The sequence below is a fragment of the Polypterus senegalus genome, chromosome 3, assembly GCF_016835505.1.
Source record: "Polypterus senegalus isolate Bchr_013 chromosome 3, ASM1683550v1, whole genome shotgun sequence".
Taxonomy (NCBI): Eukaryota; Metazoa; Chordata; class Cladistia; order Polypteriformes; family Polypteridae; genus Polypterus; species Polypterus senegalus.
The window spans coordinates 272916478-272942463 of record NC_053156.1 but is presented as its reverse complement, the minus strand read 5'-3'; the positions used below and the strand labels follow the sequence as shown (position 1 = coordinate 272942463).

At 40.8% G+C, this 25986-nt stretch overlaps 1 protein-coding gene across 1 annotated transcript; it reads left to right on the top strand.

Moving 5' to 3' along the window:
• The first annotated feature begins 7585 nt into the window (after positions 1 to 7585).
• On the top strand, positions 7586 to 8542 carry LOC120526672 (olfactory receptor class A-like protein 1). The gene has a single exon (XM_039749827.1). The coding sequence runs from the start codon at positions 7586 to 7588 to the stop codon at positions 8540 to 8542; it is 957 nt and encodes a 318-aa protein (XP_039605761.1).
• The last annotated feature ends 17444 nt before the right edge of the window (positions 8543 to 25986 follow it).

Below are 25986 nucleotides of genomic sequence, written 5' to 3'. Positions count from 1 at the left end.
TAACAGTTTCAACTTCAGCACTAACAAATAACAATAGATCACAAGTTATTGATAAAAATTATGTTTCTTTTCCAAAAGGAAGTAACACAATGCTGTTAATTACTTTGTACACAGATAAATAACCGCTCTCTGTTACTTACAACATGTTCAAAAGAACCAAACATCCAAGGGTTCTCTGCTTACGAAATTGGATCTTTGGACTTTAAGAAACTTCTAATATGCAGAAAAAAAAAATTAAATCATATACATATTCTGTGAAATCCTTTAAACTTCATGTGACCTGTTAGTTAGCTCACACTCTGTGGAGTTTGTAATTAGCGGCCATTTCAATAACAGTTACTAGATTTGTGGAGCATACTCCTGATTTTCTTATCATCTCAGCTGTGTCCGGTATTCTGTTACCCAGGGGACTTCATAGCTTTCTGCCGTTGTTTTTCTCAGGAGATACCTGTTTGTTAAAGGCTCACTGCATAAAGAAGGGTGCACAACAGCACAGTCCACTGGCTGCTTTCACACACTGGTACTTCGAAAAGAAGAGTTACAGCCAAGAAAGGTGAGATGTGTGCTTGTCCTCATATCTAACAAGAGTTATCCAACAGCTGCAGGTGTTTGGCAGCAAAGCTTGTGGGCTCAAATATTAGGCACATACCGAGTGGGGCAGTTCAAATGGCGAGTACTTTACTAGCTAACACCAACATTATTAGTCACAGATACAGAAATCACAGTACTATACATAAAACAGAGTTTCAAATTCATCACTAACAAATCACAATAGATCACAAGTCATTGACAAAAGTTGTTTCTTTTTTAAAAGGAAGTAACACAATGCTGTCAATTACTTTGTGCACAGATAAATAACCGCTCTCTGTTACTTACAACACGCTGAAAAGAGCCAAACATTTACAAAAATATATATTGTTACATGTTCCTACAGACATGAATCCATCTTGCAAGCTCTTCAATGGCATTTTAAGGTTCTACATTGGGTTATTTGGTTTGTTGTTGAGCTACTGCTTGACAAAGCACCAGGCCATTCTGAGAAGGGTTCTCTGCATATGAAGTTGGATCTTTGTGCTTTAAAAAACTTCTAAAAGGCAGAAAAAAAATTTAAATCATATATGGAAGGCCACCTCAGAAAACACTGACAGATTAAGAAGACCTGGACTTAGCCTGTGTTATTATGTGCAGGAAGAGTCCTTTTAAAATCAAGACTTATCATATTTCACAAATCTGTTGCCATCTCTTCATAGTTATTTGCTGTATGGAGCATATTGTAGATCTAAATAAATAAAGGATCTTTCCAGAACCTTCATGTGGATTGGTCTGTTGGGAAACAAGAATTGTTCCACTTTGGCATCGCTCTGAAGAACCACTCTAGCACTTTTATTTTTGAGAGTTTACACTGACTCTGAATTTGTCCAGTAGGATGGAGAGCGGATTTGTGTGAGGACCCAAAGGTAAAGCCAGACAGGTATCAACAGACAACAGCAAAATACTATAATTAAGGAAATTATTTGTAGTTTTTGAAGCACGGGAAGATGAAGTGAGTTTTTCAGGATCACATAGTAAGACAAAGAAAGGAGCTGAACCTGAAGTCTTTTTGGTTAAAGTTCATAGTCACAGCTACACTGTCTAAAATCACATTTATTTATATTATACTGCTAGAATGTGAGCGTCCTGCAAAGGCAACATTATGTGGATAGATAGATAGATAGATAGATAGATAGATAGATAGATAGATAGATAGATAGATAGATAGATAGATAGATACTTAATTAATCCCAATGGGAAATTCACATACTCCAGCAGCAGCATACTGATAAAAAACAATATTAAATTAAATAGTGATAACAATGCAGGTATAACAGACAGTAAATCTGTATAATGTTAACGTTTATGCCCTCGGGTGGAATTAAAGAGTCGCATAGTGTGATGGAGGAACGATCTCCTCAGTCTGTGAGTGGAGCAGGACGGTGACAGCAGTCTGTCGCTGAAGCTGCTCCTCTGTCTGAAATGATTCTGTTCAGTGGATGCAGTAGATTTTCCATTATTGACCGGAGCCTGCTCAGTGCCCGTCGCTCTGCCACAGATGTCCTCTTTTTAAGACTTAAAAGAGCGGACTGGCTAGTATTTTTAAAATCCATGATTTTGTCTTAAATGTTACTTGGACTGTGTAAAGACACAGCACACCTATAGATGTTTTCTGATCCAGGTATGACATGTATGTGTCTTTGTGTCAGTGTCACGCCAGAGGGTTTGTTTAAGGAAAAGCACAGAAGGCAGAGAGCAGTTTGACTCCACTAACAGCCAGGTGGGCTGGGTAGAGACACACAAAGGTTCCAGAAGGAACTTGTATTTATTTAGATCCATAATAGTAAATACAGTAAATAGATGGTAACAGATTAGTGAAACACCAAATGGGTCCTAATTTAAAAGGACTCTTGCTGCATACAATAACATAATAAGTCCAGTTGTTCTTAACCTGTTCGTTTCCTGCTAGAAAACCTACCATATATTAAAGATTTCAGTTTTTTTCCCCCTACATATTAGGAAGTTTATCTTTACAAAGTTTATCTTTTTTTCTCTTTACAAAGAATAAACTTCATATGCAGAGAACTCATTTTCCAAAAATGAAATGGTGCTTTGTCAAGCAATGGCTCTATGAGGAACCAGACAAACCAGTTCCAGACCATAAAATGCTATTAAAGAAACAGTAGAGTGTACAGACAAATAAAATAATAATAATAATAAAACACATTTTTTCAAGGAGATTGTAACTATTAGAAAGCCGAATGTGCAATCAGAAAAACTAGGATGTGCAACTTAAGATTCACATTCTCTCTGAAGACCACAAAACTGCTACGAGGGACGTTGAAAAAGTTTCCGCACTTTTTTTAACTATATTTATTAAGAATTTGAAAAACAAATTACCTCATTTTTCTACATAGTGACCTTCGTTTGCGATGCAATTTTCCCAGCATCTACCAGCTTTTTATTGTTCAATTACTGCTCCCCCCGCCTTCTCCTGTTAGAACGAAAATATAAAAGTACGGAAACTTTTTGAACGTCCCTCGTATAAGGACTCTGCTTTTAAACTAATTACATATCTACAGTATGTTTTGAAAGCTCATACTGATTTTTTATTACTTCTTACTTCAGTTTTTCTTGTAATTGTAACTGATTCGTAGACATCATGTAAATCACTTTAAGATGCATTCTGTTTATGAAAATGTGCTATAGAAACAAATGCTTTTGTCGTTGTTAAAATGGACATGCTAATTCAAGGTTCACTGAGAATGAACGTGAAAGTAATTTTTTAAGAAGTTGAAACCAAGAGGCTCCAAGTGCACAGTAATCTCGCTGAAGCCAGGCGTACAGTACAGTACTGTATATGCGTCTGGAGACAAAATTGAGTGAATTTAATTTAAAACTGGGTGGGAACAATTAGACGGCGCACTGAGTGTCACATTTCTAAACCAATCAAACGCCTTGTGGAGTCTGTGCTCAAAGTGGGGGCGGTGATTTTGAACTGCAAAGATCGGAGGTGCTCTCGTTGACCTGGTCCAACAGACAGAAAACTGCTGCTTATGATGAGAAGTCTACAGTCGAAAAGTCTCCTTAAAAGTACCCAATTAGACATATAAATGTGTGCTGCGTGTGCCGATTACACGTTTTAAAAACAAGAATAACCTGATGCAAGGGAAAACTCTTTCTGTAGTATCAGACTATACAAGGGACGTCCAAAACGTTTCCGCACTTTTTAAAACTCTGCTTATTAAGAATTTCAAAAACAAATCACATCACTTTTCTGCACAGTCACCTTCGTTTGCGATGCAAATTTTCCCAGTGTCGTACCAACTTTTTAATGCCCAATTACTACTCCTCCAGCCTTCACCGTTTCCAACAAAAATATAAAAGTGCGGAAACGTTTTGAACGATCATTGCCATTCGACGACATCAATGGACGAACGGTAAACGCGAGCGATATATTGTCGCAGGTACTGTGTGTGTTCTCTTTTGTTCAGCTTTACGGCAATAGCGTACAAGCCGGTGTAAGCTTGAAAGAAGTAGCAGCTTAATTGCTTAACGGCAAAATATGCATTTGAAGTAAACGGTGTGTCACATTGAAAAGGTCTCGCCATTAATAGAAAGAATCTGCACAGCATCCACCATCAGATTGCACATCTACTAAAATAACTAAAAAAATTATGTCTAATTTGAAATGCAAACATGCTATGACAAACTAGCCGCAGCATTTTAACATGTTGTATAGCCTGACTGAAAGATATCAGTGCACTTCTCAAATGTGTGGAGCCAAGCTGTTGCGATGATCTACGTGTACCTGTCTCTGTTGCCGCAGCGATCATTACAACATGCAATTTAATTATCGAGCTTCAGTTACTTTGTGTTACTGAGCTCCTGCAATGCATAATTTTATTTTATTTTTTTCAGTGTCAAGTCTTTCGTTCCGCATCATTTGCTCTCTCCCGGAAAAGCTGGAGGCGGTTTAACACGCACTGAGTGGAGAAACGTGGGGCGGGTGTTTAAGGAAGAATCCCTGTGGGTGGAGCCTTTGCAGCGTAGGATTTCACCGCAATTCACTACACACTTTTTAACGGGTTGCCCCCAGACTTGTATATCTGGCCCTATAGGCTATGCTCGTAATTGTTATAAAATAACCCCGCATGCATCGTATAGACTGTTACAGACGAGGGAAAGGCATACATATGCAAATACATAATTTGGAGCAATTACAAATAATGCAAATTTGAAAACAGTATGTGTACAATATATACATGTGCAAGTATTACAATCGGTGATTATTGCTTTGTCTTTTCCTTATAAAACCATCAGAGAGAGAGAGTGAGAGCGAGAGAGTGCCATGCTTACTGACTGGCACACACAGATGCCAGCAGGACAGGCACAACATACAACATAAACACATACAACAGAAACTTAAAAATAAGTGAAGAAGGAATAAAACAGAAATGGTTGGAAAATAGTTGTTATTTAAGATGTTTCTTTGTGGCATAGCTATTCACATCTATTCAATATAAGGTTTTGAAAAAAATGGAAATCTGTTTCCTTTGCTAACATCCATCCATCCCGCTATATCCTAACTACAGGGACATGGATGTCTGCTGGAGCCAATCCCAGGGCACAAGGCAGGGTGCCAGTCCACCGCAGGGCACACACACTAGGGACTATTTAGAACCGCCAATCCACCTAAACTGCATGTCTTTGGACTGTGGGAGGAAACCCATGCAGACACGGGGAGAACATGCAAACTCCATGCAGGGAGGACCTGGGAAGCGAACCTGGGTCTCCTAACTGCGAGGCAGCAGCACTACCCATTGTGCCACCGTGCCGCCCCTTTTGCTATCATCTCACATTATTATTGTGAGAAAATGTGTCAGGCTTTGGACTTTTTCTGGAAAATGTGTACAGTATAGTACATGTCTATATGGCGCTGATCTTTAATTGTAAGGTGTTTTGAGAACATTTTGGGTCAAAATTAATTTAAGCCCAGATCACCCAGCCCTACATCCAAATTGACTTTTCCTACAGGTTTCACTGGGTGTAGTCCAACTCAACAGATGCTCATATCAGATTAATTTGCATCTTATTTGTCCCAGTGTGGATTATAAATGTGTGCCCTGCAGATAATCAACACCTATTCTGCCTTGCACATAATGCATCTAATCTTGGCTCCATCATCCCATTAAATATTAACTGCTGACACTAAGGTTGAGCCATTTTGATTCACTGTGGTGTGTGTCTAACAAATAACTGCTATCCCATTCAGGACTAGTTCTTCCATTGGGCCTCATATTGCTAGAATCCAGCACCCCTTTAATGAAAACAACAAGCTCAATTAATAGATGGATAATTGAAAAGTCACACAGTCCCCTTTATTTTGCAAAGACTGGACATTTTCTTAGTGGTTGGTTGAAATATTTCATTTCCTGAATTTGAAATGGTCTGTCCCATACTGTATATCCTTCAACCTGACCACCAGACATTTTCTGCTCTTACAATTTACTATGCACATCTAATGCACATTTTCACTATGTTCTGAAACCGGCTTAATTTGGTTTATGTTGTGGAAGGCTGGTCCATCCCAGCATGTGAAATACTAGCCTTGGGTGAGGCACCAGTCCATCACGGGGTTCAAACACACATCCAGACTGAGGCCAGTTCTGAGTTACCTGTGCATCTCTGAGACTGAGCTATGTATCTGGTGAAAAAAATGCCCTAAGCAAAGGTAAAATGTGCAAACTTTACAACTAATAATAAGATTTGAGCCAAACACAGTGAAGCTCTGAGAGAGCAGTCGTACTGGATGAGCTGCCATGACATCCACTATGAAGGCTGTTTTCTTATCATTAAATAACTTCAAGCCTGACTTTTGGTCACTGGCTTTTTTATTTACTTTGACCCCGGTTGTCTTTGACTTTAACATGTACTGTTAACACTATGCATATTATAGCTCTGTCTGATATTTGAACAGCATGATATATTTAATCAAGCGCCAGTGTATTTTCCTGAATGTTGAAAATCCTGCAGATGCTTAGAAAAGTAAATAATTGAGAACATCAGCTATTGTTAGGAGATTGCAAAGCCCAAATGCTGTTGTAACCATAAGAACAGTCATGGCAGGCACAGCTCGTTCAGTACAACAAAGTGTCACAATAATGAGACATACTCTGATAAAGGTTTGTGGCAGCCACCCGTATATTCTGGTATCCTGGCTGCAAAGTCGTTTTTTACCACAATAAACAGCACTGATGTGCATACAAATGAGTCCAAAACAAGACTGAGGGAAAAGGGAAAAAGGGCAGGCTTTTAAAGGGGAAGACAGGAAGTGAGGTCATAAGGATCGGGCCCATGTTCTTCAATCATTGGATTGAGCCCAGGCGTGACTTCACAGGGGCCAGAGCCGGTAAGGTCTACTTCCATTGGCTCGGTCCCAGAAGTGACATCAAGAGAGCCAGGTGGAATCTCCCGGGAATGGTCTACAGGAAAGGGAGAAAAAGAGTCAGTGCACTCTGCCACATCCCGGCATGTCTAAGAACTGCCTTCACTCAAGCCCTTTAGCTGCCTCTCATGTGCCCGTGTGTGACAAAAGCTTGACCCTTCCTCTGTGCCTGCCTATGCCTGAATCCTCTTATTCCAGCTCAGGTTCGTATGGATGTGGAAACTGGACACAAAGCAGCAAGTAGCTACAAACAGGGTGCCATCCCTTCACATGGCCCATTCGTGCACATGCTCAAACTGAGCTAATTTACATGGGATCTAGGAAGAAATTGAGGAGAAGAACCCACACAGACACTGGCACCGTATCCAAACTCCATGCAGGAACCATCATGGAAATGTCACCCCCATATCTCGATGTAAACCACTGTGCAGCCCACATATTCATTCCACGATGCTGTTTTCAACCTGACTTCAAAGCAGTTTGTTCCCTGTATGTATAACTCTCTGGGTGAAATAGGTTTTGTAATATTTTTGCAAAATGTATCTTAAACAATTTCCCTAACATTCACCTTTCATTTCTTGCTTCTAGGTCTTGACATTGAAAGTTATGGACACCAGAGTTGTCATCAAAGCAACCAGCTTCATTATCTTGACAATCATCAGTGTTCCTGCCAATCTTGTTGTTTGCTGTGCTTTCCTGCACAGCTACTTGATCGAGGCCAAGCTCCTAACGGCTGACATCATTCTTTGTCACCTGGCTTTTGCCAACCTCATGGTAGCCTTTACTCGTAGTATCCCACAGACAATGGCTGCCTTGGGCTACCTGAACCTCTTTGATGATGTTGGCTGCAAAGTTACTATTCTTTGCTTCCGTGCTTTCCGAGGCCTCTCCATTAGCCTCACTTGCCTGCTTTGTGTCTACCAGGCTGTAGCCATCTCACCTGCCACCTCTTTACTTGCTTCACTGAAGATGAGAATCCCTCAGTATCTGCTGTATATCATCTTGTTCCTCTACCTTCTCTACTACTTCTCCAGTATCACGTCTGTCCTTAATGCTGTTTCTAGCCTCTTTAACAACACAATTCCTCCATACACATTAAATTTAGGATATTGCTTTGTCTTATATAAGGATTACTCTTCATATATCTCCATGGGGATTGGGATCATATCCAGAGACTTTGTGTTTATAGTGCTAATGACCATCATGAGTGGCTACATCCTAATACTTCTGTACCAGCATGGTCAAAAAGTTAAGAATATAAGGAGCTCTGACCACAGCCAAAAGGGAGGGAGAGCAGAGACCAAGGCTTCCAGGGCAGTGGTCATCTTGGTCATTTTGTATGTTGTCTTCTTTGGCGTTGATAACATCATCTGGCTGTACTCCCTTACCATCTTGAGAGAGGCACCTCTAATTTCTGACATCCGGGTCTTCTTTGCAACCCTTTATACCTCAGCATGTCCCATTGTGGTCATCACCACTAATCCAAAAGTCCAAAAAAAATTAAAACTAATGAAGATGAAGGGAGAAGTCCAGCCCACAGACAGCAGTACAATTACAGTGTGAACAATCACCAAATCCTTCTCTATCCCCAGGATAATAGTTACAATTCTTCACAAATAAATTAATAATATTAAATGACTAGATGTATATAATTGTATTTTTATTTAGCCTTTAATTCTTTCTTTATAAATCAATGGCAAATCAAATCAAAAAAACTGATAGCACAATGCAGAGTCACTCAGGGGTACACAGTGAGTCAAGGGCTCTGCACTTCTGAAATCAATGCCTGAGCCACTTAGTCACTGTATCTCTATATTCCTCTTCTTCACCCTAGCGTTGTCCCGCTGGTACAGGGTCTGCTTTTTGGATCTCAGTATGCCATTTTGCGCGATCAAGAGCATGGCTTGGGGGTCCATCCGTTGTCCATCCCGCTATATCCTAACTACTGGGTCACAGGGGTCTGCTGGAGCCAATCCCAGCCAACACAGGGCGCAAGGCAGGAAACAAACCCTGGGCAGGGCGCCAGCCCACCGCAGTGACCTGGGTGTAGTTGAGGGATAATCGTGTCCACTCTGATTGTGTCCTGCCCACTCTGGCAGGCTTTGGCTGTCCTCGTGGGTGTTGGCCAACAACTCTGAAGTGACAGGCAATGTCAGCAATGGTTTCTGGTGCTGCCTGTAGGATGTGTCCATACTACTGAAGTTGCCTTTGCTACATTTTCTCCACAATTGGAGCACCCCCTATTTGCCGCTGAATTGCATCATTGCAGTATCCGTCTAGGAGAGTCACGCCAGTAATCCCGCAGAGCATGCATGGAGAGAGGGCCCAGGATTCAGCTCCATACAGTGCACTGCTTTTCTCTATATTGTTCAATCATATTCATTTTTTATGCTTCAAAATGAATTTTTTAATTTAATTAAGCTCAACAACACCAAAATTGGATAATTTGTTAATTCTTAAACCTATGTGGCAGACGGCCGGGGCCATTGCCCGGCCAGGACACCTCTTCCTTGTATGGTCTCGGGGAACAAGCATGGACAGAGCTTTACCTCCCCCGGAATGCTAGATACTGCAGGTCCCCCTGTGTGGCAACAGTGCCTTGGACTCCTGCAAGGCTTCATGGGAGATGGAGTTTGATACAACCCTGTTGGGATCCAGAGGCTCCGTCAGGGGTGCTGCAGCTGTTCCTGAGCCTGTTTGGGCGGTTCTTCCACCACACCCGGAAGTGCTGGTAGAAGTGGGGCAACGAGCACCTGGAGCACTTCCGGGTGACTTATATAAGGGGCCTGCACGGGAGGAGGGAGATGAAGCTTGCCAAGGTGGAGAGAAGAAGAAAAGGAACAGAGAAGGAAAGTATTGTGCAGTGTTGTGCTTAGTGGGACTGTGTGTTCCCGTGGAAAATGGGGAAGGCGTTGCCCACAGGTGAAGAAAGAAAATAGGCATATTTGTGTTTTTAAAAGTGCGCCTCCTGCATCTGTGTCAGGTTGGGTGGCTGGTACGCTCTCTCTCTTTGTCACACCAGCTAATCCAGAATAGGGTTATAGGCAATACGGGTGGCAAAGCAGGAAACAGCCAAGAACAGTGCACCATTCCATCATGGAACCCATTCACATACATAACTCCACAAAATGGCCGATAGGGAAACAGCAATCACACTAACCTACATGTCTGTGCAGATATTAAAGGAAACCCACACAGTATGTCCAAGCTCCACATGGATAACATCCAGATATAAGATACAAACTCTAGATCCATGAAGCAGCAGCGCCGACCACTACATTGCCATGTCACTGACAACTGGATATAAACTGGATGTATGCATGGACACAAGGATAAATGGAGGACATGGAGACATTTTTTAGAGAATATTTAAACAAAAATCAATTCTGTTTATGACCCCATACACTGTGTTTGTTTAAGTTGTGAATTCAATGAAGGTAGAGACAATACAACAATAAGTGGAACTTTGATGATAAAAAGGATGCAACACTTATCTCCCTGTGTCATCTGGTTAGCATTTTCATTAAAAGCAAGTACTTAGTACAGAATAAAAGGCCTGAGAGATGTACAACCCCAATTCCAATGAAGTGGGGACGTTGTGTAAAACGTAAATAAAAACAGAATACAATGATTTGCAAATCCTTTTCAACCTATATTCAATTGAATACACTACAAAGACAAGATATCTAATGTTCAAACTGATAAACTTTATTGTTGTTTTGCAAATCTTCACTCATTTTGAATTTGATGCCTGCAACACGTTCCAAAAAAGCTGGGACAGGGGCAGCAAAAGACTGGGAAAGTTAAGGAATGTTCAAAAAACACTTGTTTTGAACATTTCACAGGTGAACAGGTTAATTAGAAACAGGTGTTTGTCATGATTGGGTATAAGAGGAGCATCCCCAAAAGTCTCAGTCGTTTAAAGGCAAGGATGGGGCGAGGCTCACCACTTTGTGGAAAAACTGCATAGGCAAATAGTCCAGCAGTTTAAGAACAACGTTTCTCAACGTACAATTGCAAGGAATCTAGGGTCCATAATATCATCAAAAGATTCAGAGAACCTGGAGAAATCTTTGCACGTAAGCGGCAAGGCCGAATACCAACACTGGATGCCCGTGACCTTCTATCCCTCAGGCGGCACTGCATTAAAAACCGACATCATTCTGTAAAGGATATTACCACGTGGGCTCAGGAATACTTCAGAAAACCATTGTCAGTTAACACAGTTCATCGCTACATCTACAAGTGCAAGTTAAAACTCTACCATGCAAAGCGAAAGCCATATACAGTGGAAGCTCGGTTCACGACCACAATTCGTTTCAAAACTCTGGTCGTAAACCAAATTGGTCGTGAACCGAAGCAATTTCCCCCATAGGATTGTATGTAAATATAATTAATCCGTTCCAGACCGTACAAACTGTATGTAAATATATTTTTTTCAAGATTTTTAAGTACAAATATAGCTAATTATATGATAGAATGCACATCTAATAGTAAACTAAACATTGAATAACACAGAGAAAACCTTGAACAACAGAGAAAACTAACATTGCAAGAGTTCGTGCTATAGCCTTGAGACCCGATCGCTGTAAACACTTTTTTTAAAATGAGTTTTAAGCACAGGGGGAAAAAAAAAAAAGCATTTGAACAAATCCGAACTTTATTTAAAAACCAACCACGAAAGTAACTTTGCAGAAGTTCACACTAATAGCCTTACAACCCCATCGCTGTAAACATCCATCCATTTTCTAACCTGCTGAATCCGAATACAGGGTCACGGGTTCTGCTGGAGCCAATCCCAGCCAACACAGGGCACAAGGCAGGAACCAATCCTGGGCAGGGTGCCAACCCACCGCAGGACACACACAAACACACCCAGCACCAATTTAGAATCGCCAATCCACCTAACCTGCATGTCTTTGGATTGTGGGAGGAAACCCACGCAGACACGGGGAGAACATGCAAACTCCACGCAGGGAGGACCCGGGAAGTGAACCCAGGTCTCCTAACTGCGAGGCAGCAGCGCTACCACTGCACCGCCGTGCCGCCCTCACTGTAAACAGTTTTTTTAAAATGAGTTTTAAGCACAGGGAAAAAAAGGAACATTTGAAAAATCTGTAATTTAATAAACCACCAAGAAAAGCAACATTGCAACAAATCACGCTACGAACCACTCCTTGTAAACACTTTTTTTTAATGAGTTTTAAGCACAGGAAAAAATAAACGAACATTTGAAAAAAGGGAAAAGTAACATTGCAACAATTCACACTACAAACTGAAAAATTTACTTTTGAAAAATCCGTAATACAAAAACCATAAAACACCAAGAAAACTAACCTTGCATGAGTCGAGTTCTGGCATGAAGTGAGGAGTAACTGGGTGGAGAGGAGGTTACAGTTTTGAGGGAGAGTCCGACTCCGGATGGAGGGATGTTTTCCTTCAGGTGTTTTCTCTGTTGTGATTTCTTGGGTTTCTAGCTGTTTAGCTGGTGGATCAGTGTGATCAGTTTTTCACGAATTCTTTCGCAGCTTCAACGTCGGAACTGGCAGCATCTCCATGCCTTACCACACTATGAATGTCACTTCTTTTGCAAAACTTTTCAAACCATCCTCTACTGGCTTTAAATTCCTCACTTTTGGCACTCGTAGAAGGATAGTTTTGCAGCAAATCGGCATGAATCTTCCTGGCTTTCTCGCATAACATCGCCTCGATTACGCTATCCTCTGCAAGTTGCTTCTCGTTCAGCCACACTAGCAACAGTTTTTCCACCTCTTCCAGCACTTGAGGCCTCTGCCTGGTTAACGCTGTAACTCCTTTTGCAACATCAGCAGCTTTAGATTCTTTCTGCTTTAGAATAGTCAAAATTGTAGATTTTGACTTCTTGTACTCAGCGGCAAGATCAGTAAGCAACATATGAGCAACATATGCTGCCATCCAAGTGATGTCTTTTTCTGGTACGTCCCTGCTTATTTCAGCAGGACAATGCAAAGCTACATTCTGCATGTGTTAAAACAGCGTGGCTTCGTAGTAAAAGAGTACGGGTACTAGACTGGCCTGCCTGCAGTCCAGACCTGTCTCCCATTGAAAATGTGTGGTGCATTATGAAGCGCAAAATACGACAATGGAGACCCCGGACTGTTGAGCAACTGAAGTTGTACATCAAGCAAGAATGGGAAAGAATTCCACCTACACAGCTTCACCAATTAGTGTCCTCAGCTCCCAAACGCTTATTGAGTGTTGTTAAAAGCAAAGGTTATATAACACAGTGGTAAACATGCCCCTGTCCCAGCTTTTTTGGAACGTGTTGCAGGCATCAAAATTCAAAATGAGTGAAGAGTTGCAAAATAACAATAAAGTTTATCAGTTTGAACATTCGATATCTTGTCTTCATAGTGTATTCAATTGAATATAGGTTGAAAAGGATTTGCAAATCATTGTATTCTGTTTTAATTTACGTTTTACACAACGTCCCCACTTCATTGGAATTGGTGTTGCATATCTCTCCACACAGACACAGGGAGAACATGCAAACTCCATGCAGGGAGGACCTAGGAAGTAAACCTTGGTCTCCTTACTGTGAGGCAGTAGTGCTACCACTGCACCACTGTGCTGTCCGGATATAAGCTTTCCATCTTTAATTTGCCAAAGTGCTTAATGCTAATGCATAAATGCAGGAAACCTGAGACAGGTCTGATACCATTGAGCATATGGCAGGTAGTTGTCCTGGACAGGCAAGTAAACTTACTTTTCAATTTCCTTAAAGAAATACTTTGTTGGAGCCCTGTCCAGGGTTTGTTCCTGCCTTGTGTCCTGTGCTACCCTTCACTTCCTGTGACCCTGGTCTGGATTAAGAAGGTGTAAGAGAGAGGATAAAGTCACATAAAGTTTTAGGCACCTAAAGGCAAACCTTGTATATGGAATTGGTGTTGAGGGAAAATGTCTTCCTAGGCACAACTCTAAGAAGTTGGCTGACTAAGATGGCGGTTTTATCATATTTACGTAATTCCAGCAGGAAGAGGCGGTTCCAGGTGGACAAACGCCAAAAGTGATATAATTGATGTTAACGCCGTGATTCTTGTTGTCTGCAGAGAAGGAAGAGAAAAGGTGTTAGTACACAGTGCCAACCTGTGGAATGGTGGGGAATTACCATTACTAGAGCCCTTAAGATGTCCCCTGTGTGCATGCACAATGACTTTTAAGTGACGCCTAAGAAAGGTTTTTAATGTCAAGTTTTAATGGAGAATGGAGATAATAAACTTTCTAACAGATTGGGCATCTATGGAGACCAACACAAAACCAAAGCAAATAATGCAAAAAACATAGATGAAAAAATCTCACTTTACTCGTGTCATATAATCCACACATCAAGTCATCAAGTCATATGCTCACAACAGACAAAACACATGCATTGTTTATTAAATATTGTTAAAGAAATATTTTGGAAAAATTAGAGCAGTGGATGCAGAGGAAACGCATTCACATGGGAATGAGCTTCTAAATTGAAGACAGGACTCTTGACCAATTAAAGAGGGGGAGAGGCAGGTCTTCAAAAGCTAATTCCTGTGTGAATACGTGAATTATTTACCTAACACTTTTCAGCAAAGATGAATATGTTTTGCCAGGGTACACATTACATGACACAAATAACTTGACATTTTTTATTCCTGGACACTTTTATATTGTTTACAGTGATCCCTCACTATATCGCGCTTCAACTTTTGCGACTTCACTCCATCGCAGATTTTAAATGTAAGCATATCTAAATATATATCACAGATTTTTTGCTGGTTCGTGGATTTCTGCAGACAATGGCTCTTTTAATTTATGGTACATGCTTCCTCAGTTGCTTTGCCCAGTTGATTTCATACAAGGGACGCTATTGCAAGACGGCTGAGAAGCTACCCAATCAGAGCACATATTACATATTAAATAAAACTTCTCAATGATATACGATATGCTTCCTGTGCGGTGCTTCGCATACTTGAAAGCCCAAACAGCATGTATTGATTTTTGATTGTTTGCTTGTCTCCGTCTCTCTATCTCTCTGACATTCTCTGCTCCTGACGGAGGGGCTGTTCGCACACTGGCCTAGAGGATATTGCTGCCTTCCTTGTAGCTGCTTTGTCCGGCGGTGCCTCGCATACTTAAAAGCCCAAACTGATTGATTTTTGATTGTTTGCTTTTCTCGCTCTCTCTCTCTGACATTCTCCGCTACTGACGCACACTCCTTTGAAGAGGAAGATATGTTTGCATTCTTTAAATTGTGAGACGGAACTGTCATCTCTGTCTTGTCATGGAGCACAGTTTAAACATTTGACTAAAGGGTGTTATTTCATGTCTAGAGGGCTCTAATAATGTTAGAAAACGTATTTAGAAGGTTATAAACAGGTTTTCTATGCTCTAACTGCAAAAATATTTGATTTATAAATAAAGAATCGTACTTCGTGGAAATTCATTTATCGCGGCAGAGTCTGGAACGGATTAACCGCGATAAACGAGGGTTGACTGTACTGTTGTCCAGCATTGGTCTGCACTAATAGAAGGTTTTTTATATCTATTTTTTATGAAATAGGACATTAAAGATTTTTCTCGGCCATCACTGCATGCAAAAAATGTAAAAAATATAATTTTTGGGTGGAGTATTTTTTTAAATGTTTTAAAATTTAGGTGATATTTTTTAACTGATCTGTCATTCAATACTTATATTATCTTAGAAACAAAGTGCTGACAATGACATGGTGTTTGGGAGGCAGATATACCTTTTCATATGTGGCTGAGTTCACTACTGCAAAATTCAATGTTAATGTCACTTAAATAAAGTAGAAAGGATGACAAGGACAAGCACATCTGATGACATTACTGTAGCGCTTTATCCCTTTTATTAGTTTTCAGCCAACTTTAGCAGTGAAATCCTCCTTTTTCCCCATAAATTCATGGATGGCCTCTTTCATTCTTACTTTGCTGAAACTGAGGAGGAAGTTGGGATCAGGCGCTGATTACATCACGTTGCTGCACCCACCACACGACAAACCACCCGGATTGGGACCTGAGTGCAACTGGTGATACCTCAGCCCCACACTGGAACAGTGTGAGATTTTTTTTAGAGTGGCTGGAGTGCCAGCCCCCAAGTTTTCCCTGCAAGTTGGAGGACCTGCTTGCTGGGCTGGATGCAGGTTAACTTCATATCCACGACAGACCAATTGCAGGTTAAGGGCCTTGCTCAGTGACCCAATGGAGTAGAATCACCTCTGGCATTTACAGGATTCGAACCAGCAACCTTCCAATTGCCAACTCATATCCGTAGCCTCAGGGCTACCACTCCATCCCTGAAACTGACATATGCTAAAAGTGCAACATAATGAACATCTTATAAGTCCAGTCTTATCGTGCTATAGCCTTTACCTCCATGACCATTAATCATCTCTCAAATCTTCAGTCTTTCATTTTATCCTGAGTGACTTTCACCTTAACAAATGTGGTGAAAGTCAAATGTGGCACTTGGTGCCACGGCCCACCTGCCAAGTTGTTTTGCCTTCCTAAGGTAAAGTTATCATGATCGAGGATCACAGGAATTGTTGGAAAGAGGGGTCATTTCATCGGATTGGCTGGCCCAGCGCTGACACAGCTGTGGAATGGACAAATGGGGGAGGCAGCTTGATGGATGAGGTCTCCAGGACTCTAAACAAATCCAAATCATATTATGTGATATAATCTACTGTTAAATTCTGCTCCGTACTTCTAAAATGTTTTAATGCTGTACTGAGGATTTGTTCTATTCTGTGTATTATACTGTATTGTATTATATTGACTCCCTTCTTTTTGACACCCACTGTACGCCCAGCCTAGCCGGATAGGGGTCTCTCTTTGAACTACCTTTCCCAAGGTTTCTTCCATGTTTTCTGCTACAAGGTTTTTTTTTGGGAGTTTTTTCTTGTTTTCTTAGAGAGTCAAGCCTGGGGTCTGTCATAAGGCAAAGCCTGTTAAAGCCCATTGCGGCACTTCTTGTGTGATTTTGGGCTATGCAAAAATAAATTGTATTGTATCGTATTGTACTGTATTATCAGACTTTAAATGCTGCCTTTTGATTTTTTGTATTTTGTCGCCAATAACAGCAGACTGCACGATAACATGCAGTGAATATACTTGACTTATAGTTTTCCATTCTCAGTATGTTTAGCAGTTGTTTACTCAGAGGTTGATGTGTTTGCTGCTTCCTGAGCAGCTCTTGTTTTCTCCACCCTAGCGACCCGCTTCTTCTCTTCTTTTCGCATTAAAACTGATTAAGTCAGTTTTTGGGTTGCAATTGCTTAGTACGTTTTTCTTAATTTTTCAGTTAAGCTGGCACTTAAGTGTTCAATCTGCCTCAAGAATGATTTAAGATATGAAGAGGTAGGGGAAGTGACAGCAAAGGTGGTTGGGATGAGAACGCCTGTACGCATGTGCCACACGGCCGGCCTGCTGGCCGCTGCTGAGAGTTCATTCTACAATAAGATAAAATAAAATAGGTCAAACGGTTTGTGAGCCACAGGTGATTTAAAATCCTGGACAGACAAACGGACAGGCACGGTAGCGTATTAAATAAGAAGATGTATCTGTTACATTCACATCTATGTGTGACTTCAGATATGTTATACATTTTTTGTCATCTTTTCACCCCAACATAAGGTTCAAGAAGAGTTTTATGGGAGAAAGTTTTCCGTTATCATCTCTTAGGCGTGGTGTATGCCTTTGTCATTTTTTATATTATTTATGATCATCATTAGTAGATAGATAGATAGATAGATAGATAGATAGATAGATAGATAGATAGATAGATAGATAGATAGATAGATAGATAGATAGATAGATACTTTATTAATCCCAAGGGGAAATTCACATAATCCAGCAGCAGTATACTGATACAAAAAACAATATTAAATTAAATAGTAATAAAAATGCATGTAAAAGCAGACAATAACTTTGAGTTATGTTAGCATTTACTCCCCCGGGTGGAATTGAAGAGTCGCATAGTGTGGGGGAGGAACGATCTCCTCAGTCTGTCATTGGAGCAGGGCAGTGACAGCAGTCTGTCACTGAAGCTACTCCTCTGCCTGGAGATGATCCTGTTCAGTGGAGGTAGTGGATTCTTCATGATTGACAGGAGTTTGCTTAATGCCCTTTGCTCTGCCACAGATGTTAAACGTCCAACTTTACTCCTACAATACAGCCTGCCTTCTTAACAAGTTTGTCCAGGCATGAGGCATCTTTCACCTTTATGCTACCTCCCCAGCACACCACCGTGTAGAAGAGGGCACTCACCACAACCGTCAGGTAGAACATCTGCAGCATCTTATTGCAGATGTTGAAGGACGCCAACCTTCTAAGAAAGTATAGTCGGCTCTGACTTTTCTTACACAGAGCATCAGTATTGGCAGTCCAGTCCAATTTGTCATCTAGCTGCACTCCCAGATATTTATAGGTCTGCACCCTCTGCACACAGTCTCCTCTGATGATCACGGGGTCCATGAGGGGCCTGGGTCTCCCAAAATCTACCACCAGCTCCTTGCTCTTGCTGGTGTTAAGGTGTAAGTGGTTTGAGTCGCACCATTTAACAAAGTCTTTGATTAGCTTCCTGTACTCCTCCTCCTGCCCACTCCTGATGCAGCCCACAATAGCAGTGTCGTCAGCGAACTTTTGCACGTGGCAGGACTCCGAGTCATATTGGAAGTCTGATGTAAATAGATTGAACAGGACCGGAGAAAGTACAGTCCCCTGCGGCGCCCCTGTATTGCTGAACACAATGTCAGACCTGCAGTTTCCAAGACGCACGTATTGAGGTCTGTCTGTAAGATAGTCCACGATCAATGCTACCAGGTATGAATCTACTCCCATCTCAGTCAGCTTGTCTCTAAGGAGCAGAGGTTGGATGGTGTTGAAGGCACTAGAGAAGTCCAAAAACATAATTCTTACAGCACCACTGCCTCTGTCCAAGTGGGAGAGGGATCGGTGTAGCATATAGATGATGGCATCCTCCGCTCCCACCTTCTTCTGGTATGCGAACTGCAGAGGGTCGAGGGCGCGGCGGACCTGTGGCCTCAGGTGGTGAAGCAGCAGCCGCTCCATGGTCTTCATCAGATGTGACGTCAGAGCAACAGGCCAGAAGTTATTCAGCTCACTAGGACGTGATGCCTTTGGGACTGGGGTGATACAAGATGTTTTCCAAAGCCTTGGGACTCTCCCCTGTTCCAGGCTCAGGTTGAAGATGCGCTGTAGAGGACTCCCCAGTTCCAACGCACAGGCCTTCAGCAGTCGTTGCGATACTCCATCTGGACCCACTGCTTTGCTGGCACGAAGTCTTCTCAGCTCTCTGCTCACATGGGCTGCTGTAATTGTGGGTGGGGATGTCTCACCTATGCTGGTATGAACAGAAGGATGGTTGGAGGATGCAGTACTCCAAGGTGAGAGTGGGTTAGGGTAATCAAACCTATTAAAGAAGTTGTTCATTTGGTTTGCTCTCTCCACGTCTCTCTCGATGGTGGCACCCTGCTTCGAGCTGCAGCCAGTGATAATCTTCATCCCATCCCACACTTCCTTCATACTGTTATTCTGCAACTTCTGCTCCAGCTTTCTCCTGTACTGCTCTTTCGCCGCCCTGAGCTGGACTCGGAGTTCCTTCTGCACGCTTGAGCTCATGCTGATCACCGTCTTTAAAAGCCCTTTTCTTCTGGTTCAAAAGGCCTTTGATGTCACTTGTAATCCATGGCTTGGTGTTAGCATAGCAGCGTACTGTTCTTACTGGAATTACAATGTCCATACAGAAGTTGATGTAATCAGTTGTGTATTCAACAGCCTCTTCAATGTTCTCACCATGTGACCCCAGCAGGATATCCCAGTCTGTAGTTCCAAAGCAGTCTCTCAGAGCCTGCTCTGCCTCCGAGGACCACTTCCTGAATGATCGTGTGGTTGTAGGTAGCACCTTCACTCTTGGTTTGTAGTGAGTGTAGTGTGTAGCCAAGTATGAATGGATGAAGTCTCACTGACAAGGGTATGTTACTAATACTGTGCAGTTAATTCACAACCAATTCCTGATATATTTGCCATGCTCATTAAAGGTCTGAATAAAACCTTAATGAATATCTTTCATTTTAGTATAAACGCTATTGCCACATTTTACATTAACATAAAGTAGCTTTATCCTGTAGTAGTAATCCAGAGAATTTCAGTTCAAAACCACACATTAAATATGCCAGGAATGAATGCCGTCAAATGACCAATCAGGGTCAAAAGACAGGGCAAGGGTCATCAACATTTGGGGTAAGAGGCGTTCCACTTCTAAATATTTTTCTGGAGGCAAGCATACATTTAATCACTTTTTCCACACATTTTGTACCCTAAAACATCTCACTATTTTACTGACCACAAACACACAATATATCTCATACACGTGCTCAACTGTCTGAAGGTGTTGGCCTACCAGAGAAGCCGGTAAAAAAAGCAGCTTCAAGGTCATGGTTCGCAGACATTGTGCTTAGTGAGCACTTTGGGGGAATCTTCAAGCTGCATTGTTCCTTTGCCTGCTCGTCTCAGAGACAACTCGTATACTCACTATTCACCAGCCCTGTGAGGCTCGCTGGCATCCACACACCCAGGCAGAAGGACCCTAGCAGCAAGAAGACGTGTCCAAAGTGCTCTAAATGGTGTGTCTGCAAAATAGCAATCACGGAGCTGCTTTTATGCCAGCTTCTCCAGGTAGTCCTCTGACAGGTCTTGACCATCTGATGGGCTCTCTCAGATTCAGATCCACTGTTATTTCCACAGCATTGCTTGGTATCTCTCATGGCTCACCACTGTGCCGCGGCGCATTAGATGGAAAACACTGAAATACATAATCATAAGATGAAGTTCTTGAATGCATTCTAAGGATGTTACTGTAGCAGATGGAAATTCTTGTCCTGTTGCTGCTGTCTTTCCAGTAGCCAATCGACACAAAATGAAAATGGAATGGATGCTTTATGTATCACCGAAACCTGGATTAAACCTGGTGATTTAAGTCCCTTCACCGAACTCCTGCCCCCGGGCTGTAGCTTTTTAAATTCACCTCGGTTATCTGGCCGTGGTGGGGGCTTGGCTATAGTGTTCAGAAACTCGTATCTCTGCAGCCGACTGTCAACTGGGCCTCATAACTGTTTTGTTCATAACAAGATTTTAATACTGGGAGATTTTAACATCCATGTGTGTTGTAGCTCTAAACCACTTTCAAAGGATTTTCTTAGTTTACTTGATTCCTTTGATTTTGTGCAATGGGTAACTGGACCTACTCATGCTCAGGGACATACATTGGATTTGATCCTATCTCGTGGTCTGTCACTGTTTGATATAAAGATCATGGACGCTGGTATATCTGAACATCTGCCTATTCGGTTTTCTATGTTGTTCGACGGAAATAACCCAAGCCAATCATCACTGTTACGCTGGACTCGTATTTTTACGGATCGCTCAAGAGAAGAATTCTCTTCGAAGTATGAACTATTAAGTGCTATTCAGGTTATGGACTCTCTCACCTGTTGCTTGGATGCAAATGAACATCTTAGTAATTTTAATAATAACTGTTCAAATATCTTAAATTCTATCGCACCACTTAGGGTGAAAAAACGTAGGCAAAATTCAGTACTTTGGCATAATGATACCACTCGTTCCCTTAGACAGGCTTGTAGAAAGGCAGAACGAAAGTGGAAAAAAGACAAATTACAAGTTTCATATGAAATCCTACGGGATTCTCTTTCTGCCTTTCAGCGAGCTGCTAAGGCAGCAAAGTGTAAATATTTCTCAGAGTTAATAACACAAAACAGCTATAAGCCAAATATTTTATTCTCTACTATTGAGACTGCACTTCATCCAAAAGTTAATCTTTTTCCTGAGGTATCTGACACTCTATGTGAGAATTTTGCTGTTTATTTTAATGATAAGATCTCTGAAATAACAGCTACATTGTCAATGTCTTCATACAAATTGGTTGATGCTCCATATTCTGGTTCTATTTGGTCTGGATTTGAGTCTGTGAACCTGAACACCTTGATTAGGACTATGTCTAGTTTGAAATCCACAATGTGTCCCCAGGATGTTATTCCACCACGCTTTCTCAGGCAGATTATTGACACTGTTGGCCCTGATCTGCTGTCTGTTATTAACAAGTGTCTCCAAACTGGTACTGTTCCCCATGATTTCAAACTTGCTACAGTGAGACCTCATCTTAAAAAAACAAATCTCGATTCCACACTGCTGTCTAATTTCCGTCCCATTTCAAATCTGCCTTTTTTATCTAAAATCCTTGAGAAAGTTGTTTTAAACCAACTTCAGTCACATTTATCTTATAATTCTATTTGCGAAAAGTTTCAGTCTGGTTTTAAATCTTGCCATAGCATGGAGTCAGCCCTCTTACGAGTTTTAAATGATGTCATGTTGACTACGGACTCTGGCCAGTTTACGGCTTTGGTTTTGTTAGACCTCAGCTCTGCCTTTGATCTGGTCAATCATAACGTTCTAATTTCACGTCTTGAAACGTGTGTTGGTTTACGGGGCATAGTATTACAATGGTTTAGGTCATATCTTTCTGATAGGAGGTTTGTGGTCAATATTGGACACCATTCCTCTTCTGAGATACAGTTAAGATCTGGTGTACCTCAGGGATCGATTCTGGGTCCAGCGTTGTTCTCTCTTTATCTGCTTCCATTAGGGTCTCTCTTTAGTAAATATGGGGTCTCCTTCCATCTGTATGCAGATGACACTCAGATTTATATTCCTTTAAAGCGTGGAAATAAGAATGCCTTTAAGCCTATTCTGGATTGTTTGGAGGAGCTAAAACTTTGGCTGGCAACAAACTTTTTGAGCCTCAATGAGAGTAAAACTGAATTCATAGTGTTTGGTCCCACTGATCAATGCGTATATGATTTTAAAAGTACATCTCTATCACCGTACAGTACCTCATGTGTTAGAAATCTGGGTGTTTTGTTTGACAGTAACCTCAAATTTGATAAGCAGATAAGTACAGTGGTTAAGTCTTGTTTTACCATATTCGTCTTCTTTCAAAAGTAAAGCCATTTCTATCTCTAAAGAAGTTTGAAATAGCTATGCACGCATTTGTAACATCTCGGCTTGACTACTGCAATTCTTTATATGTCGGTGTCTCTCAGTCTTGTGTCTCTCGATTGCAGTTAGTCCAAAATGCAGCAGCCCGGCTTCTCACAGGAAAGTGCAAATACGAGAATATTACGCCGGTTTTAATTTCACTTCATTGGCTGCCAGTTAAATATAGAATTGATTACAAAATCCTAATGTTTGTTTTTAAATCTTTACATAGTCTGGCCCCACAGTACTTAACTGATTTGTTACAGCCTTACATTCCACCAAGATCACTCAGATCTATTAATTTTAATTTGTTGCAAGTGCCTAGGTCAAGACTAAAAACCAGAGGTGACCGTGCCTTTTCTGTTGTTGGTCCAAAGTTATGGAACGATCTCCCGTTTCACATCAGAACTGCTCCAACCTTGTCTGTTTTTAAGTCCACTCTTAAAACGTATTTATTTTCCTTGGCGTTCAACATCTCTTGAACTATTGTTCTGTGTTTTTGGCCTTAGGAACTTCGCCTGTGTTTACAGCTTGTGTGATATCATGTTTTATAATTTGTGTCTGTTTTACTGTGTATTTATTAATAGTGTTGTAAAGCACTTTGGTCAACCTCGGTTGTTTTTAAATTGTGCTTTATAAATAAAAATTGTATTGTATTGTATTGCGTCACCAGCTTCCACTTGTTCAGTGAGACAGAGGATCCTTTCCTTATCAACTCAATGTTTTCATCTTTAGTACTAGATGAAAACACTCATGACTGGAGCCTCAACTGTTGATGCTAATTTTAAATTTAATAGCATTCAGTTTTGGAATACCTTGAATTGAAATGCAGTTCACCTAGAGATTCCTCTAAGCAAAATGCAATATATTTGCTTTGCTTTTGGTTATGACATACCATCTTTAAACATGCACTAAAAATGAAATATGTTTTTAAATTACTTTCTAAACTGCATGGTATGCTGAAACAAATTTGATCATTTGGATGATAAGTTTTTAATTATGACTCGATAAAATCAGGCCAAAATGAACTGCACCACGTACACTTGCATTGCATTACAATGTCGTTAAGAATTTAATTTTGGCACAAATAATCTTTAATAGGCAGACAATGTAGAATCAGCTAAATTGTTACAAGAGTGACGGACGGAAGTTAAGGTTAATGGTTAGTATGGTTATTGTGTAGGATGGTTGGCTGGGTTTGGCTCCCGCAGAACCCCGTGACCCTGTAGTTAGGATATAGTGGGATGGATAATGGATGGATGGATAAATGGTTAAGGTTAGGGTTTATTAAATGTTAGGGGTTAGTTTTGTTAAGGTTAGGATTTGGTGTGTTTAGCATGTCAAACATTTTGATTGCTGACGAGCTATAAATGTTTATTGCCAACCAGATGGAACAGACATGCAGTGATGTCACTGCCACCCTGAAACCCACCCTGAAACTGCGGGCATATGGTGCAGTGGCTCTTTAAATCGATACAGCTCGATGCACTGGCATAGCTGGGTTGTGGTTGAGCGGGTGGTACACCCTGGGTGGCACTTTTTTAGGGGTGCAATTTTTTAAATAAAGTTTAGTACTGAACTTTTTTAGACTTATTTGACAGTTTTGTTTGATAGGGCTTTGGCAAGCTAATGTGTGTTTAAAAACTGTTTCACATATTTACGTTGCAAATTATATTTTGCAAATGCGATTCTTGACCAGTTTGCAGACTGTGACCAAAAGGGATGAACCCTTCAATCTCATTATTAATATTTTACTTATCCTCTCAATTTCAAGATAAACAAAAGAGAGTGATGCTGCTTTTAGACAAAAGAAAAAGAATGAAGGGGCATTATTAAAATATCACAATCGTGAAGAAACTACTGTTACTGCACGTGAAGAAGTTTCTATATTAAAGCCATCTTCAAGCTCAGGTGGTTCTTTATCTTCAAGCGATGAAATGTATGAAGAACAAAAAAATTCGGCTGTTAACTTAAAAGATGTCAGTCTTTGACCAAGAAAAATTCACAAGGACACACAGATCTTACAAGGTGCATCTTTGGTCCAATATTCAGTTCCACATATCGTAATAATTGTGCAAATTTTCCTCATAATTAATATTCATTTTGCTAGATGTGAGAGAAGTTTCTCTAAAGGTGAAACTTATAAAATATTATTTAAGGTGTTGAATGAGTACTTTTGCATTTAAGAAACCTTGCCATGCCTTCCATAGAACAGCAACTGACAAACGAAATCAACTTCGATAACGTCATCGATGATTTTACAAACATAAAATCAAATAAAGTAGTATTGTACATTTATTGTTTGAATGGTGGTAGTTTGTAGATTTTAGCTTGCAATTAAATTGCAATTGTAATTAAATTGTAATTGTAAATTTTCGTTTTCTTTTTTTGTACAATATATACAAGGTACGTTCAAAAAGTTTCCACACTTTTATATTTTCGTTGGAAACGGTGAAGGCGGAAGGAGTAGTAATTGGCATTAACAAGTTAGTACGATGCTGGGAAAATTTAATTGCAAACAAAGGTGACTGTGCAGAAAAGTGATATAATTTGTTTTTGAAATTCTTAATAAATAGAGTGCAGAGGATCTAACAGTCATAGTGGACTTGCCAAATATGAGTAATGATTTTCATTTTATACCGTTACAGATTCTTAATTTCATACCTGTGGATGGGAAGTCCAGCAGACACCAGAACTGAAAGGAGCATTCCAAAGTGCAGGACAGAAGGTGGTGCCAAGAAGCTCTGGTGGTGAATGTTCTCAAAGTATTAAACTTTGTCACTGTGCCTCAAGGTAATGGATGGAACCCAGTCTTTAATCACTCCTGGCAAAAAAAAATCGGATGTAAGAGTGAGAATGTAGAAGAGTAGGTCAGGAGTTTTAAATAGGTATCTACTTTATTC